Genomic DNA, 19,378 nt, shown 5'->3' with positions numbered 1-19,378 from the left:
ACCTACTTTGCTAGGGTATCTCTTCAGTCTATCAGTTGAGTGTGTCCTGATTCAGCAGTGACAGCGCACACAATGCACTCAATACTATAAGAACAAAATTTCCATGACATTGTTGCCAATGACATTGTGATTGCTGTTAGTTTCTCCTCTTATTCCTTGGTTTCCCGTGAGCTACCAATAATCACAGAAGTGTAGGGCTGGAAGGAACCTCACAAGCTGATCTAGTACAGCCCCCTGTATTGAGGCAGGACCAGGTACACCTAGACCAAGGGTTTTTAGACTTTTGTACTGGTGACCCCTTTCACACAGCAAGCCTCTGAGTGTGACCCCCCTTATACATTAAAAACACTTTTTTATATATTTAACACCATTATAAATGCTGGAGGCAAAACGGGGTTTGGGGTGGAGGTTGACAGCTCGCAACCCCCCATGTAATAACCTCACGACCCCTTGAGGGGTCCCGATCCCCAGTTTGAGAACCCCTGACCTAGACAGTCCCTGACAGGTGTTTGTCTAACTCAGGGGTGGGCAAACTTTTTGGCCTGAGGGCCACATTGGAGTATGGAAATTGTATGGCGGGCCATGAATGCTCACAAAATTGGGGGTAGGTTTGCGGGATGGAGTGAGGGCTCCAGCTGGGGGTGCAGGCTCTGGGGTGGGACCAGAAATGAGGAGTTCAGGGTGCGGGAGGGGGCTCTGGGTTGGGGCGTGGGGGGGGTGAGGGCTCTGGGCTGGGGCTGGGGATGAGTGGTTTGGAGTTAAGGAGGGGGCTCCAGGCTGGGACCGAGGGGTTCAGAGGGCGGGAGGGGGATCAGGGCTGGGGCAGGGGGTTGGAGTACGGGGGAGAGGTGTGAGGGCTCCAGCTGGGGGTGCGGGCTCTGGGGTAGGGCTGGGGATAAGGGGCTTGGGGTACAAGAGGGGGCTCTGGGCTGGGATAGAGGGGTTCGGAGTGTGGGAGGGAATCAGGGCTGTGGCAGGGAATTGGGGCGGCGGGGGGCCTCAGGTGTGGAGGCTCCGGGCAGCAATTACCACAAACAGCTCCCGGAAGCATGTCCCCTCTCCGGCTCTGAGGCGCGGCCAGGTGGCTCTGTGTGCTGCCCTGTCTGCAGACGTCACCCCTGCAGCTCCCTGAGCTGCCTGGCCACGCCTCCGTGTACTATGTAGTAGCTGGAGGGGGGTCATGCCAGCTGCTTCCTGGGAGCCGTGCGCAGCAGGGTAAGCCCCCAACCCTACTCCCTGGCTGGAGCACCGGGAGTGGGGCAAATCCCTGACCCTGCTCCATGGCGGGAGCTGAGGGCCGGATTAAATGGTTTGACGGGCCAGATGTGGCCCGCGGGCCGTAGTTTGCCCACCCCGGTCTAACTTGTTCTTTAAGACCTCCAGTGATGGTGATGTCCCAACCTTCCTTGGACACCTATTCCAGTGCTTAACTAACCTCAGAGTTAGATTGTCCTAATATTCAACCTAAATCTCCCTTGCTGCAGAGCAAGCCAATTACTTCTTGTCCTGTTTTCAGTGAACATGGAAAACAGTTGATCACAGTCCTCTTTATAACAGCCATTAACATATTTGAAGACTTAGCAGGTGTCCTCCCCCCCACCCCCCCGAGTCGTCTTTTCTCAAGACTAAACATGTCAGGTTTTTTTAACATTTTCTCACTGATCAGATTTTGGGGATTATTTATTATTTTTGTTGCTGTCTGCAGGACTCTCTCCAGTTTCTTCACATCTTTCCTAAAGTATGGTGCTCAGAACTGGACACAATACTCCAGCAGAGGGCCTCACCATTGTGGAGTAGAGTGGGACAGTTACTTCCCATTTCTTACATACAACATTTCTGTTATACATCCCAGAATGATATTAGCTTTTTTTACAGTTGCTTCACATTGTTGACTCATGTTCAGATTGTGATACACTATAATTCCCAGATCCTTTCCAGCAGTATTACCACCTATCCATTATTCCCCATTTTGTAATAGTTTATTTGATTTTTTTCTTCCCAACTATAGTATTTCACACTTGCCTTTATTGAATTTCATCTTGTTGATTTCAGACCAGTTCATTAAGGTGGTCTTGAATTCTTATCCTGTCGTCCAAAATGCTGGCAACCCCTGCCAGTTTGGTGCCATCCGCAAATTTTATAAACATACTCTCCACTCCATTATCCAGGTTACTAGAGAAAACACTGAATAATACCGAGAGTGCTAAAGGGATTGGCGGCTGTGATTGCAGAGCCATTGGCCATTATCTTTGAAAACTCGTGGCGAACGGGGGAAGTCCCAGATAACTGGAAAAAGGCTAATGTAGTGCCAATCTTTAAAAAAGGGAAGAAGGAGGATCCTGGGAACTACAGGCCAGTCAGCCTCACCTCAGTCCCCGGAAAAATCATGGAGCAGGTCCTCAAAGAATCAATCCTGTAGCACTTACATGGGAGGAAAGTGATCAGGAACAGTCAGCATGGATTCACCAAGGGAAGGTCATGCCTGACTAATCTAATTGCCTTCTATGATGAGATTACTGGTTCTGTGGATGAAGGGAAAGCAGTGAATGTATTGTTTCTTGACTTTAGCAAAGCTTTTGACACGGTCTCCCACAGTATTCTTGTCAGCAAGTAAAAGAAGTATGGGCTGGATGAATGCATTATAAAGTGGGTAGAAAGTTGGCTAGATTGTCGGGCTCAACGGGTAGTGATCAATGGCTGCATGTCTAATTGGCAGCCGGTGTCAAGTGGAGTGCCCCAGGGGTCGGTCCTGGGGCTGGTTTTGTTCAATATCTTCATAAATGATCTGGAGGATGGTGTGGATTGCACTCTCAGCAAATTTGCGGATGATACTAAACTAGGAGGAGTGGTAGATATGCTGGAGGGCAGGGATAGGATACAGAGGGACCTAGACAAATTGGAGGATTGGGCCAAAAGAAATCTGATGAGGTTCAATAAGGACAAGTGCAGGGTCCTGCACTTAGGACGGAAGAACCCAATGCACCGCTACAGACTAGGGACCAAGTGGCTTGGCAGGAGTTCTGCGGAAAAGGACCTAGGGGTGACGGTGGACGAGAAGCTGGATATGAGTCAGCAGTGTGCCCTTGTTGCCAAGAAGGCCAATGGCATTTTGGGATGTATAAGTAGGGGCATAACGAGCAGATCGAGGGACGTGATCGTTCCCCTCTATTCGACACTGGTGAGGCCTCATCTGGAGTACTGTGTCCAGTTTTGGGCCCCACACTACAAGAAGGATGTGTATAAATTGGAGAGAGTCCAGCGAAGGTAAACTAAAATGATTACGGGTCTGGAACACATGACTTATGAGGAGAGGCTGAGGGAACTGGGATTGTTTAGCCTGCAGAAGAGAAGAATGAGGGGGGATTTGATAGCTGCTTTCAACTACCTGAGAGGTGGTTCCAGAGAGGATGGTTTTAGACTATTCTCAGTGATAGAAGAGGACAGGACAAGGAGTAATGGTCTCAAGTTGCAGTGGGGGAGGTTTAGGTTGGATATTAGGAAAACCTTTTTCACTAGGAGGGTGGTGAAACACTGGAATGCGTTACCTAGGGAGGTGGTAGAATCTCCTTCCTTAGAAGTTTTTAAGGTCAGGCTTGAGAAAGCCCTGGCTGGGATGATTTAATTGGGGATTGGTCCTGCTTTGAGCAGGGGGTTGGACTAGATGACCTCCTGAGGTCCCTTCCAACCCTGATATTCTATGATTCTATGAATACCAACCCAGGACAGATTCCTACAGGACCCCAGTGGATATATTCCCCCAGTTTGATGGCGAACCATTGATAACTACTCTTTAAGTACAGTCTAGTTTTGCACCCATCTTACAGTGATTTCATCTAGACCACATTTCATCTAGATTGCTTATGAGAATGTTATGTGGGACTGTGTCAAAAGCCTTACTAAAATCAAGATCGATCATGCCTACATTTTCCTCCCTATCCACTATGCCAGTAACCCTGGCAAAGAAGGAAATTCAGGTGATATGGCACAATTTGTTCTTGACAAGTCCATGTTGGCTGTTAATTATAACTCTGTTATATCCTCTAAGTGTTACAAATTGATTGTTTAATGATTTATTACAGCATCTTTCCAGGTATCAAAGCTAGGCTGAGTGGTCTATAATCCTCCGGGTGCTCTCTATTCCCCCTTTTAAGGTAAATATTATGTTGGCCCTTCTCCAGTCCTCTGGAACTTCATTCGTCCTTCATGAGTTCTGAAAGATATCTGCTAATGGTTCTGAGATTGCTTCAGCTAGTTCCTTTAATACCTTAGCATAAGGTGTATTTTGGCTTTCAAAGAATTTACTGTGCATTTTGTGTTTTGCCATCTTACTTTTCCTGTTTTCCAACAGATGTCTGGGTAGTTAATGTCCCCCATTGTTAACAGGTCTCATGTTTTGGATATTTCTGTTGTTTTTAAAGCCCTCCTCCCTAGGTTGGTGAGTCGGTGTGTGAAGATGCTTTTCCCTTTTTTGGTTAGGCAGACCCCCATCTCTTCCCAGAATGAAGACATCTTTTTCAAACAGACCAATCAGTAAAGCATTTTGTAGTATCTGTCCCTTCCAAGACAGATTCATATTTGGTGTCCTGCTTGACAAAGATATGAGTTGCCTTACTGGATCAGATCAATGGTTGACCTAGTCCAGTATCCTGTTACCAAAAATTACCATCACTAGCTGCTTAAAAAGGAGGTTCAAGAAACCTTGTAGAAGGCAGTTATGGGATGTCCTCCCAGAAAGTTTCCTCCTAATCTCCAATAGTTAGAGGTTGACATAAACCCTGCAGTATGAATTTATATCCTTTCCAAAGCTTTTGTTTATTTTTAATATTTTTATTATAACTAGATATTCTTATTTATATAAATTTTGAATCCCTTTTTGACTCCTGCCAGATTATTGGCCTCAATCTTATCTTGCGGCAATGAGGTCCCCAGGCTAATTGTGTGTTGTTTGAAATAGGATTTCTTTATATCAGTTTTGAATTGATCACCTTTCAGTTTTCTTTAATGTCCCCTTGTTCTAGTATTATGAAGCTGGGTGAATAGAAGTTCCTAATCTACCTTCTCTATACCATTCATTGTTTTATAGACTTTTATCTGTTTCCTCTTAGATAAGCAATGCCAATCTTTTAAATCTCTCATCATATGAGAGTTTTTCCATGTCCCTTATCATTCTTGTCACCTGTCTGTTTATTACTTCTTATCCTGCTATATCCTTTTTATAAGTACCAGTAAGATAACAACGGACATAGGTATAACAAGATCCAATCGCTGGAAGTTGCATCTAGACAAATTCAGACTGGAAATAAGGTACATTTTTAACAATGAGTGTAATTAACTATTGGAATAACTTATCGAGAATTGTGGTAAAGTCTCTATCACTGGCAATTTTGAAAATAAGGTTGGGTGATTTCTAAAAGGTCTGCTCTGATGCAAACAGGAATTAATTCAGGAAAGTTCTGTGGCCTGTGTTATATAGGAGATCAGAATAGATGATCACAGTGGTTTCTTCTGGCCTTAGAATCTGTGAATCTATGAATGTTTAGAAAGTCTACCCTCTGCATCTCATATTTATTACAGTTGCCTTTCTAGTGGCTATAACATCAGTCAGAAGGATTTTGGAGAATTACAAACTTATAAGAGATTCATAGATATTAAGGTCAGAAGGGACCATTATGATCATCTAATCTAACCTCCTGCACAACGCAGGCCACAGAATCTCACCCACCCACTCCTAGGAAAAACCTCTCACCTGTGTCTGAGCTATTGAAGTCCTCAAATTGTGGTTTAAAGACTTCAAGGAGCAGAGAATCCTCCAGCAAGTGACCCGTGTCCCATGCTGCAGAGGAAGGTGAAAAACCCTCAGGACCTCTTCCAATCTGCCCTGAAGGAAAATTCCTTCCCGACCCCAAATATGGCGATCAGCTAAACCCTGAGCATATGGGCAAGATTTACCAGCCAGATACCCAAGAAAGAATTTTCTGTAGTAACTCAGATCCCACCCCATCTAACATCCCATCACAGGCCATTGGCCTATTTACCATGAATAGTTAAAGATCAGTTAATTGCCAAAATCCTGTTATCCCATCATACCATCTCCTCCATAAACTTATTGAGTCTAATCTTAAAGCCAGATAGGTCTTTTGCCCCCACTGCTTCCCTTGGAAGGCTATTCCAAAACTTCACTCCTCTGATGGTTAGAAACCATCATCTAATTTCAAGTCTAAACTTCCCAATGACCAGTTTATATCTATTTGTTCTTGTGTCCACATTGGTACTGAGCTTAAATAATTCCTCTCCCTCTCCGGTATTTATCCCTCTGATATATTTATAGAGAGCAATCATATCTCCCCTCAACCTTCTTTTAGTTAGGCTAAACAAACCAAGCTCCTTGAGTCTCCTTTCATAAGACAGGTTTTCCATTCCTCGGATCATCCGAGTAGCCCTTCTCTGTACCTGTTCCAGTTTGAATTCATCCTTCTTAAACATGGGAGACCAGAACTGCACACAGCATTCCAGGTAAGGTCTCACCAGTGCCTTGTATAACGGTACTAACACCTCCTTATCTCTACTGGAAACACCTCGCCTGATGCATCCCAAGACCGCATTAGGTTTTTTCACGGCCATATCACATTGGCGGCTCATAGTCATCCTGTGGTCAACCAATACTCCAAGGTCCTTCTCCTCTTCCGTTACTTCTAATTGATGCGTCCCCAGCTTATAACTAAAATTCTTGTTATTAATCCCTAAATGCATGACCTTACACTTCTCACTATTAAATTTCATCTTATTACTATTACTCCAGTTTACAAGGTCATCCAAATCTTCCTGTATGATATCCTGGTCTCTCTCTAAATTGGCAATACCTCCCAGCTTTGTATCGTCCGCAAACTTCATTAGCACACTCCCATTTTTTGTGCGGAGGTCAGTAATAAAAAGATTAAATAAGATTGGTCCCAAAACTGATCCCTGAGGAATTCCGCTGGTAACCTTCCTCCAGCCTGACAGTTCACTTTTCAGTAGGACCCGCTGTAGTCTCCCTGTTAACCAATTTCTTATCCACCTTTCAGTTTTCATATTGATCCCCATCTTTTCCAATTTAACTAATAATTCCCCATGTGGCACTGTATCAAACGCCTTACTGAAATCGAGGTAAATTAGATCCACTGCATTTCCTTTGTCTAAAAAATCTGTGACTTTCTCAAAGAAGGAGATCAGGTTGGTTTGGCACAATCTACTTTTTGTAAAAGCATATTGTATTTTGTCCCATTTACCATTGACCTCAATGTCCTTAACTACTTTCTCCTTCAAAAGTTTTTCCAAGACCTTGCATACTACAGATGTCAAACTAACAGGCCTGTAGTTAACTGGATCACTTTTTTCCCTTTCATAAAAATAGGAACTATGTTAGCAATTCTCCAATCATACGGTACAACCCCTGAGTTTACAGATTCATTAAAAATTCTTGCTAATGGGCTTGCAATTTCGTGTGCCAATTCCTTTAATATTCTTGGATGAAGATTATCTGGGCCCCCCCGACTTAGTCCCATTAAGCTGTTCGAGTTTCGCTTCTACCTCAGATATGGTAATATCTGCCTCCATATCCTCATTCCCATTTGTCATGGTACCATTATCCCTAAGATCCTCATTTGCCTCATTAAAGACTGAGGCAAAGTATTTGTTTAGATATTGGGCCATGCCTAGATTATCCTTAACCTCCACACCATCCTCAGTGTTTTGCGGTCCCACTTCTTTCTTTGTTTTCTTCTTATTTATATGGCTATAGAACCTTTTACTATTGGTTTTAATTCCCTTTGCAAGGTCCAACTCTACTTGACTTTTAGCCTCTCTCACTTTATCCCTACATGTTCTGACCTCAATAAGGTAGCTTTCCTTACTGATCTCTCCCATCTTCTACTCCCTGTATGCTTTCTGCTTTTTCTTAATCACCTCTCTAAGATGTTTGCTCATCCAGCTTGGTCTACAACTCCTGTCTATGAATTTTTTCCCCTTTCTTGGGATGCAGGCTTCCGATAGCTTAAAGTAATCCCAGTCCTTGTCTGCCTTTAGATCCATAAATTCTTCAGTCCAATCCACTTCCCTAACTAATTTCCTTAATTTTTGAAAGTCAGCCCTTTTGAAATCAAAAACCCTAGTTGCAGATTTATTTTTGTTAATCCTTCCTTTCAGTTTGAACTGAATTAGCTCATGATCACTCGAACCAAGGTTGTCTCCTACAACCATTTCTTCGATGAGGTCCTCACTACTCACCAAAACCAAATCTAAAATGGCATCCCCTCTAGTCGGTTCAGCAACTACTTGATGAAAGAATCCAGCACCAATCACATCTAGGAACATCTGAGCCCTATTATTACTACTAGCACTCGTCCTCCAGTCTGTATCTGGGAAGTTAGTCTCCCATGATCATGCAGTTTCCATTAGTATTTACTTCATTAAAAACATTGAAGAGGGCTCTATCCATATCCAAATTAGATCCCGGTGGTCTATAGCACGATCCCAGGGGAGGCTCTAGTAGTTTTCTTCCCCAATGTAATTTTTGCCCAGACGGACTCTGTCTTATCCAGTCCATCGCTTCTTATTTCTTTACATTCTACCTCATCATTGATATATAATGCTACTCCACCACCTTTACCTTTATTTCTGTCTTTCCTAAACAGCACATACCCTTCAATATCCATAGTCCAGTCATGAGATGTTAGTTTTCTTCCTAATAGCCATAAATATCTAGTGAATTTTCTAAAAAATGTAGTGCTATCAAGGAATGACATTAAGAGTTAAGCAATAGTGAGCCAAAGGCATTCTCCTTTGATTAATTATGTGTTTAGACTTCCTATGATTTGACCCAGGGCTCAAGTGCCAAGTGGAGATAGAATTCATTTTACTAGAGTGGTGACAGCATCTGTAATTTGTATTTGCCATGTGCCTAAAGCTGAGATTTGTAAATTTAAGTTACATTTTCATAAATTACTGTTCTCTCAATGCTAAGTCTAGATCAAATATTCAGTCAAAGAGCAGTGTTCCAATCTCTGTTTAGTTAGTAGAGTTCCTCAGCACTCTTCCTCCAGAGCAGGGGTTCCAAAACTTGTTCCGCCGCTTGTGCAGGGAAAGCCCCGGCGGGCTGGCCGGTTTGTTTACCTGCTGCGTCCGCAGGTTCGGCCGATCGCTGCTCCCAGTGGCTGCGGTTTGCTGCTCCAGGCCAATGGGAGCTGCTGGAAGCGGCGTGGGCCGAGGGACATACTGGCCGCCGCTTCCAGCAGCTCCCATTGGCCTGGAGCAGCAAACCGGAGCCAGGGGGAGCCGCGATCAGCCGAACCTGTGGATGCTGCAGGTAAACAAGCTGGCCCGGCCCGCCCCGCCAGGGACTTTCCCTGCACAAGTGGCAGAACAAGTTTGGGAACCACTGCTCCAGAGGATCGTAATTGCTTTCTAGCTTCCTAAAGTGAGGATCTTGTAGAAGCACTACCATGAAGGAGAAAAGAACGTGATTAATAGGAACGCTGATTCTCCAAATGTTTTGTTTCTGCAGGCGTGGTGCGCTCAGTACTTACTTCCTCCCATCTGCTTCAGAGTTTTAATAGCATTCCAGGAGGTAGAGTAGAATTGAGCAGTGTTTACAGACAGTGGAACTTCTATGTCCTCAGTTCAAGAATGCTGGATCTTAGATACAAGTGTCCCCTCATTGCCTTACTACTATAGAAGGATCCATGTCTATGTGACAGGGCACACAGTCCTAAAGTGTGGCTCCTTCAAAGGGGCATTGAAGAATAGCTGATATCTGTTAAATGCTAGTAAGTCATAGTATTAAGGAAGTGTCAGTGTGTGGTTAAAATGAAATGAAGACCTTTAAGAATGATGCAAAATGCCTTGGCAGAATGGTGCCTGGTCCTCTTTAAATATTTCCAAATGTGTATATGGAAGGTTGCAGTGTGATGGTGTGGAATGGTACTTTGGGACTTCAAACGTAGGCTTCCAGGACACCGATTAAGGAGTAATGGGATGTATGATGTCTCTTGTGGGAAAAGAGATGTAGGTGTGTGTGTCTTGTCATACAAAGCTAGTTGGGTTTTATTTAATTTTTTTTTAAATAAACACCAAAAGAACTCTTTTAATATGTTTGAATGCACAGCACGTACTGATATAGAAATCTCATAGCAATGATCTGGAGTCATACATACAGCTTCTCATTTGCATTTCTTTGCGCTAAAGAATTCTCAGTAATCAAGAGACTAGGGAGGGGTTGAAAACTCTTCTTTCCTACCTACCCTTCTCAGTTACAGACTTTGAGAGAAGTAGAGTAGCAGCAACACAACCTGGCATCATCCAAGAGGCTCTGGATGGGGAGAAAAGACACAAAGCTCTTTCATCCTTCTTTAGCTGTTGGAAAGAAGGTACCAGAAACTGAAATGAAATCTGGAGCCCTAAAGTAGGGAACAAGAAGATCACTGTGTTAGAAATACCGACATGTTCCCACTCTCTATACCTGGAGGAGTTCAGGGCTAGGCTTCTCATTAGGACCTCTCTGATGAGGCCTTTCTGTCCTTGGTATCTACCTTTTAGCTATGAGGAGAGGGTGGGCATGGAGAGAGAGTGGAACTGTTCTTTGAACTGCCTTTGGCCAGATTGGGGGCATCAGTTGCCATTCTCAGCAGTGAGGGGAAAGAGATAAAAACCTTCCTCAGTCAGGGTTAGAGGACAAAGTGGAACTCCACCAGAGCAAGCAAACTGGGAGCTGGAGAGAAAAAAACTCTTAAGATGTTGCAGCTGTCTGTAATTATTCAAAAAGAAAGGGGCAGAGAGTGGAAAATACCACCCTCCCCCGAGCCAGGAGGAGAGGAAAGAGTGAGTAGAGCTTCTACATGCACAAACTCTCTCTCTCTCTCTCTCTCTCTCATTCTTACCCTTTCAATCTCTCTCACTCTCACTTCAGCAGCCAGGAGGGAGGAGGGACAGAAGCTTTCAACCCCACCCAAGAGCCAGCAGTCTTTTTGAAGATCCAAGGGAACTGGTGCAAAGGATTCTGGGATGTGGGATGGTGAGTCACAAGAAGAAAAAGGTTGAGAAATTTCCCTCCAAAAAGCATCTGTCCTTGTTTATTTTAGCTTAAAAAAGCTGGCTCTGATTTGTGAGGTTAGGGATTTTTTAGTTTGGGATCACAGTTTGCAGGGGATTCACTGACAACTGGGGAACAAATGATCATTAATTTCTTTTGTAAACATGGAATGCTTCCGGTCCTTTTTAAAACATTCTGTGTACAGAGCAGATCACAGTTTTGTGTCCATGTAGTGTGAGTAATTCTAAAATAGTTAAATATTCTGTTAGCCACAGAGCCAGTGGCATATAACAAAGCTTTGTTCCGAAAATGTTCCAGTTACAGACAAATACTAAGCATATTTAGCAATTCACATTGTAAATACATATACCATGGAAAACATAACTACAAGGGAACTGAATTCTCACAGGATTAATATTTAAGCCTTTCACTTGTAGGGGACTGGTTTAGACCCAAAACAGGTCTGTACTAACTGAAAGCTGTTACCACTTTGACTTAAGTGAAAGTCGTGTTGTGGTCTCATTCTAGTTGCTGTAAATGCCACCATTGGGAAGGCTAGCTTTTGTAATGGCATTTAAACATTCTCCAGCACCTTTAAAGTCTGAGGGTTCTTGTGCCAGCAAAGACGCTGTCATATGTGGTACATTCATGGGCAGACTTCACAGCTCCCCAAGCTCCTTTGTCTGATGTTGGATCCCTTCTTCAACAGCAGAAATTGTCTTGTATCTAGGACATTTATTCAGCACTTCAGCACAGTCAAATTCAAACTATAGTTAAATTTGTTTAATTGAAGAAAATAAACCCATAAACAAAGACATTGTTTAGCGTTAATCTGAGCTAGTCGTGGTCTCTGAAAAGCTGCGGTATCAGGTGCTTTGAGACTTGAAATCAAATGTTAAAGATTGATAGCTTTAGACCTTCTCCTTTTACAAGCGGTCCTGTTCTCCCAATCAGTGGCTCACTGCCTGTGAGTACTTATCAGCTCCCAAAGTTCAGCCATCCTCTGTTGTCTATACTTTATATAGAAATACTTGCTTTTTTCTTGGCAAAGTCAGATAGCAAAGTTTTCATAGGTGAACTGAGGCATGATGTCTCCCTTATTTATCTCCTTTTCAGTTTTTTTTCTCCATATTTGGTCACTTCAGAGGCCTCTCATCCATTTACTAAAAGATGCCTTTTGAAGCTGTGTAAACTGTGATGCATTTAAAATTATCCCCACCCCTTTTTAGGGATGTTTGGCAAACATTTTAGTTAAAGCCAGTTTCTTTAGTAATCCAATGAAGTCTCCACCAAAAGGGATCTTCGTATACAGGAAGCCTGCAGGTTTTATGCAAGATTGCATTATAACAGCTTTCACATTGATAAAAATAGAACATTACAAGTCATAACGAAAGGTACAGTAATGGGTCATGACATTAATTAGCAGTCTTCTTGGCCGTCTCGGTAATCTAGACAGAGAGACGTCGAGGTTGAGGTACAGTGATACACAGTGATAACTTTGGGGAAGCTTGCACTGCTTTTGCCCATGCTGTCTCTCGTCTGTGGATAAACTGGGAAATTCAGTTTTCAAGATGTTCAGTCCAGCGGCAAATATACACAGATACTTTAAAATGTAAGGATGGAGAGAACCATAAACAGCCTAACTCATGCTGGTGCTGTGCATGCAAACTCTGTCTTCAGCTGTTCTGCCCATGGCTTTTCTGCTTCAGTTGTGCCAATTACTCCGAGCTTTGAGACTTGCTAGACCTACCATGTATTTCCCCCGCAGCAATTGGCATTCAAGCTGCCTCTGCCGCCTCGGAGAATGCCACATCCTGTCTAAGTGCAAGGTCTGTGCTGGCTTCAAAAGTAGCTCTTGCAAGCTGAGAGAGGATAGGCTGCAGCTCCTTCTCATGGAGTGCTCTCTGGGATCAGCTGGGTCTGAGGCTCCCCACCCCATACATTGGCTTCAGCCGTGCTGGAAACTTTGACCTCAGCAAGTAAAGAGAATGGGGCTGCTTTGGAATTGAAGCATTCTTTGAAAAAAAGGAGACTTCCTTTCCAGAGAGAGACTCCAGGGAAAAAAAGGGAAGTCACCTCCAAGGTCAGGAATTAGGACCCCAGGAGACGTCGTGTCTTGGTGTGAGTGCTGCTGAGACTTCCATGGGCCTGGTACCAATGAACCATTACCAGTCATGAGCTCACGCTCTGAAGAGTAATCTAGAAAACATGGATTTTCTCCAAAAGTGGTACCAGAAGAGAAGCCCTCTAAATGCAAGGACTCTATACCAGAGGTGGGCAAACTTTTTGGCCTGAGGGCTGCATCTAGATATGGAAATTGTATGGCAGGGCATGAGTGCTCACAAAATTAACTATTCAGAGATATTCAAATAAACTCTATTTAATAAAGATACATTTTAGTGGTAATAAACATAAAACCTTACTTACTATTATAAATATACCATCATAACAACATATTACTATAATTAAACCAAACTTAACTCCTTTCCACACCCTCTTTGATTAATGTGAACAATGTAGCTGGTCACCCTTCTTTACAATGGCATCAAAGTCCTGTGTCATTTTTGTTGTGGAAATCCGCAATACTGAGCTGAGATACTGGTCAGTTAACTGGGATCTGTAGCGAGATTTTTTGTAATTCAGCAGGGAAAATGTTTGTTTGCCCACATAGGTGGAGCCAAAGAAGGGTTTTCTGTGCCACCTTGCAGATATTTGGGAACTTTGTTTCACTCAGGGAGGCATAAACTTGTCCAGTTTTTCTGAATTATACTTTTCCTTCAAGGTGGAATTGCACTGTAGATCAAAGAGCTCCAGTTGTAATTCTTGTGGTGCTTTCTTGTAGTCAAATGACAGTGGGCATGACACCAGCTCCAGTGTATTCTCTATCTTCTCAAAGTCAGAGAATCGATGAGAAAATTCTCCATAAAGTCACTCAGAATTTTGCTGTACTTTTCTGTCTGCTCTGGCGACACTTCCAAGTATTTCAGTGTTGTAAAGTGAGTGAATACTTTGTCCTTAATTTGTTTTGAAAACAAGACTAACTTGGCTTTGAAAGCTGTCACACTAGAATGTAACTTGTATACAAACACATGCTTTCCTTGCAGCTTCACATTAAGTTCATTTAAATGTGCCAAGATACCCACACTGAAAGTGAAGTTGCATACCCAGTTTGAATTCTTTAATTCAGGGAAATCATTTTCTTTTCCCTGCATCTCCAGAAAAGTGTGAATTTCATCTCTGAGCTCCCACACTTGCTGCAAGACCTTTCCTAGGCTGAGCCAGCAGACAATTGTATGATAAAGTAATTCCTGGTGTTCGGCGTCAGTGTCTTCAAGAAGGGAAATGAATTGCCGAGGATTAAGTCCCCTCACTCTTATGTAGTTCCCTATTTTTACTACTGTGCGAACAACATGATAGATGTCCAGGACATTTTTGCAGAGGGCTTTATATTATGTATAATACAATGCAGAAAAATCACCTCTTTATCGAGGTCGTCTTCTTTTACTTTGTCCTGAATTCTTTTTAAAAGTCCTATGTTTTTCTCAATTAAAATTAGTGATCCATCTGTGGTTACATTTGCCAGTTTACTACATGGGAGCTTCAGACATTCACAGCAGGCAGAGACCCTCTCGTATAAATCCAGTCCCTTACTTGTGCCTTTCATTGATTCCATTGATAAAAATTCTTCTGTGATTTCAAATTTGTCGTCAATTCCTCTGACAAAAATCAGTAACTTTGCTGTGTCCTTAATGTCAGTGCTGTCATTGAGAGCTAACAAATACAACAACTCTGTGCTTTCTTGTTCAAGTCAGAAGCAAAGTGTTCATCAATCACTTCCACACAGTAAGTAACAGTTCTTCGTTACAAACTAATGTTCTCAAATTTGTTTTGGTATTCTGGGCACAGCATGCCAGCAACATCAACCATGCATTCTTTCAAAAACTCCCCTTCAGCAAAAGGCTTATTTTGTTTAGCGATTTTAAATCCAGAACATAACTTGCCTTTGTAGTGGCTTCCTGAACTGTAGCTTGTCAAACATAAATATTTTGCTGAGCTTTTAAGTTTGTGGCGAGTTTCTCAACTTTTCTTGCCCTTTCCTCAGTTGTTAAATTGCTGCCATAATTAGGATGTTTCATTGAAAAATGGTGATTCAAATTGTGCTCCTTGAACACTGTGATGCTCTCCTGACAAATCAGGCATACAGCCTTCGAGTTCATGTTTGTGAAAAAATATTTTGCATTCCATTCTTTGTTGAAAACTGGACATTCACTGTCTTCTTTTCTTTTCTTTTCTTTTCTTTTGTGCAGTGCTCATTTTTGAAAGGGAAAAGAAAATCCCAACTGCTACCCTTATTTCAAACTGCTGTTTTACAAGATTGCATGCGCTATGAAAAAATTGGGTCCTGTCTCTAGCCTGGATTTGTCGGCAGTGCCCTTGACCATTTTGAGTCATGGCACTCTATCCCAGAATCTGTGTGGACAAAAAGAGGCAGAGGCGGAAGCCCAAGGGCTGGATAAAAAGGTCTTGCGGGCTGGATACAGCCTGTGGCCCATAGTTTGCCCACCCCTGCTCTAGATGGAGGGACTCCTCTAAGAAGCCCAAATCTATCTCACTACCTCCTCTTTGGGACTCAGCTACAAGGACCGTCCTCATCATAGAACTGGAAGGGACCTCAAGAGGTCATCTAGTCCAGTCCCCTGCACTCGTACTTTGGCTTAGTCCTGGAACCATCCTCATTGGCCTGCATTCATACTGGGTGTATGGTTTGCACCTCTATACCATCCCTGGTGTCTTCCCAGGCTATAATAGAGCACTCCCCGGTGCCAACCGTGTTCCTCTTGCACAAAAGCTTTTTGGTCGTGGAAGAACCAGGCTCTCGCCTTCTAAGAGGCACTGAGAGGGATCCTTCTCTGGTACCATCCCGCCTGTTGGAGCAGGAGCCTATTACACATTAGCACAGGATCACGTCCACTGGTATTTACTCAGCTGCCTGTCCCTCCTCAGGCTTGTATCATGAGGTGTAGATCGCTGGGTCTCCAACGCAGATCTGCCGAGTGCTATTGGTCCCTGAGATCCCGACCAAGATGCCTGTCTTGCTCGGACAGGTTGGCTTCGGGAAGCAGTGACTGGCACCGGTCGGACAAGAGCCACCGCTCCACCCGATAGCGGTCGCCTGGTACCGACCGCTCTTCTTATACCTCCAGCACACAGTGAGGCTCCCTGACTGCAGGACAAGCCTCAGTATCTGCAGTGGCACCTACATCATCAGCACCGAAACCTGTCCCATGGCTCTAGGTACAGTGGCCGGTGCCATGGTACCCATGGAACCCTTGGGGGTTCACCCAACCCTCCCAGGCTGCCAGGTCGGCATTGGGAGCCTCAGAGAGGCCAGCGGCCTCAGTATCCCGTCCCCCGTCCCCCCCCCGGTGCTCAAGGCTTCAGGGGGTAAGACCCCACAGGTCCAGGAGGACCCAGGGGAGCAAGCTGCTGGACCGCCAATTGAAGTGGAGGTCCCTGCGGCACTGGCATCGTCCTTGTCATTGCCAGACAAGGCTATCATAGGGCTCCCTCACCCAGTTCCTCAAGATGATGCCAGAGCGCACAAGGAACTTTTGAAGAGGGTCGCGTCCAACCTGGGGCTTCAGACAGAGGAACTGGAAGAGCCCTCGGACTCCCTGTTTGGTGTCCTCTGCTCCTCAGCTCCTGCCAGGGGGGCCCTACCCCTTCATGAAGGGGTTTTCAAAATCACTAATGCCCTGTGGCAGACCCCCTCTTCCCTAGCCCCTATCTGTAAGGAGGCTGAACACAAGTACTTTGTGTCAACCAAGGGGCATGAGTACTTATACTCCGACTCTGCCCCCCAGTTCCCTCGTGGTAGAAGTGGTTAACCACAATGAGAGGCAAGGACAATCTGGAGCCACTCCCAAAAATAAAGACTTGAGGAGGCTGGATCTCTTTGGGCGTAAGATTTATCCATCTTCCAGGCTTCAGCTGAGAGTAGCAAACCACCAAGCCCTCTTTGGCTGATATGACTTTAATACGTGGCGAGCCATGGCCAATTTCGAAGGGTCACTCCTCCAAGCTTCCAAGAAGGAGTTCAGCGTGATCCTCAATGAGGGCACTATCACAGCCAAGAGCGGCCCTCCAGGCAGCATCAGATGCTGCTGATGCTGCTGCCTGCACCATGGCTTCCGCTGTCTCCATGCAACAAGCCTCTGAGGGTTGTCCCCTGAGGCTCAGCAGTCCACAACCAAGTCCTATTTGTGGAGCAAATGGACAGCAAGTTGCATGGCTTCAAGGACCACCCTGAAAACCCAGGGTCTTTATGTCCCAGCCCCAGTGCGTAACTGGTTCAAACCTCAGCAGTTGCAGGGCCAGAAGAGCCAGTCTCCACAGGACCAGCCCCAGAAACGAGCCAAGGGCTACAAGGGCTGCCTGAGTGACCTGCCTTCACCCTCTGCCCAGTCAGGCTTGACCTGTGCAAAGCAAGGGATCAAACGGTCATTTTGAGACCTACCAGTCTCTTCCCCGGATCCGTCTGTCCTAGTGTTCTCCAACTGCCTTTTCCTTTTCTCCCTGTTTGGACTGCTATAACCTCAGACTGATGGTTCCTCAGCACAGTGAAGCAGGGTTATACCCTAAAGTTCCTTTCTACGCCCTCTTCCCACCCGCCTTCCCCATCCCTCTTCAGGGACCCCTCTTATGAGAGTCTCCTTGAGCAGGAGGTTAAGGTGCTACTACAGCTGGGTGTGGTGGAGGAAGTTCCTCTCCAGGACAGGAACAAAGAGTTCTGTTCCTGGTACTTTTTAATCCCAAAGGCCAACGGCAGTCTACGGCTCATCCTGGACCAGCGATACCTCAACAAGTACCTAAAGAAGTTGTAGTTCTGCATGATTTCCCTGGTTTCTATTATCCTCTGCCTGGATCTGGGAGACTGGTATGCTGCTCTCGAGCTGAAGGACACATACTTTCACATAGTGATCTTTCAAGGACACAGACGCTTCCTCCAGTTTACGGTGGGGCCCCACCACTACCAGTTTTTGGTCCTCCCATTACGCCTGGCGACAGAACCGAGAGTGTTTACCAAGTGCATGTCAATGGTGGCGGCTTACCGCAGGCGCTGGGGTATCCAGATCTACCCATACCTCGAAGACTGGCTCATCAAGGGCAGCTCCAGGTCTCAAGTCCAAAGGGATATTGTGGTGCTTCAAGCCATGTGCCACTCTCTGGACCTACTGGTGAATGACAAAAAGTTGACGTTAGTGCCGGTGCAGAGGATAGAGCTCATTGGAGCAGTCCTTGACTCGACACGTGCCAGGGTGTTCCTGCCACTGGAAAGGTTCCACGCATTGATGAACCTCATTGAGGAAATCTCTGAATTCCCCTTGACCACAGCCAGGGTCTGTCTGCGCCTGCTGGGTCACATGGCAGCGTGCACTTGCGTGGTCCGCTATTGTCAAGGTTCCTCCCCCACTCTGAACTCTAGGGTACAGATGTGGGGACCTGCATGAAAACCTCCTAAGCTTACTTTTACCAGCTTAGGTTAAAACTTCCCTAAGGTACAAATTAATTTTATCCTTTGTCCTTGGAATAACCACTGCCACCACCAAACTCTAACTGGGTTTACTGGGAAACATAGTTTGGACACGTCTTTCCCCCCCAAAATCCTCCCAACCCTTGCACCCCACTTCCTGGGAAAGGTTTGGTAAAAATCCTCACCAATTTGCATAGGTGACCACAGACCCAAACCCTTGTATCTGAGAAGAATGAAAAAGCATTCAGTTTTCTTACAAGAAGATTTTTAATAGAAATAGAAGTAAATAGAAGTAAAGGAATCACCCCTGTAAAATCAGGATGGTAGATACCTTACAGGGTAATTAGATTAAAAACATAGAGAATCCCTCTAGGCTAAACCTTAAGTTACAAAAAAGACACACAGACAGAAATAGTCATTCTATTCAGCACAATTCTTTTCTCAGCCATTTAAAGAAATCATAATCTAACACATACCTAGCTAGATTACTTACTAAAACTCTAAGACTCCATTCCTGGTCTATCCCCGGCAAAAGCAGCATATAGACAGACACAGACCCTTTGTTTCTCTCCCTCCTCCCAGCTTTTGAAGGTATCTTGTCTCCTCATTGGTCATTTTGGTCAGGTGCCAGCGAGGTTACCTTTAGCTTCTTAACCCTTTACAGGTGAGAGGATTTTTCCTCTGGCCAGGAGGGATTTTAAAGGGGTTTACCCTTCCCTTTATATTTATGACAGCTATGCCAGGCTCCGGATGCGGCCTCTGCAACAATGGCTGGGAAC

General features: G+C 44.7%; 1 protein-coding gene across 17 annotated transcripts in view; it reads left to right on the top strand.

Annotated features, from left to right (window-relative positions):
• EIF4G3 (eukaryotic translation initiation factor 4 gamma 3) overlaps positions 1-19,378 on the top strand; it is a 440,859-nt gene that overhangs the window by 146,935 nt on the left and 274,546 nt on the right. For 13 of the 17 annotated variants that reach the window (XM_073316591.1, XM_073316590.1, XM_073316589.1 and 10 more), the window contains exon 4: positions 10,943-11,047. The exons of the other annotated variants lie outside the window; for them this stretch is intronic. In XM_073316591.1, the coding sequence (XP_073172692.1) occupies positions 10,943-11,047 (105 nt within the window). The remainder of the gene's footprint in view (positions 1-10,942; positions 11,048-19,378) is intronic. 17 annotated transcript variants of the gene reach the window in all.

Source organism: Lepidochelys kempii, chromosome 18, assembly GCF_965140265.1.
Source record: "Lepidochelys kempii isolate rLepKem1 chromosome 18, rLepKem1.hap2, whole genome shotgun sequence".
Classification (NCBI taxonomy): Eukaryota; Metazoa; Chordata; order Testudines; family Cheloniidae; genus Lepidochelys; species Lepidochelys kempii.
This window is presented reverse-complemented; position numbering and strand designations above follow the sequence as displayed.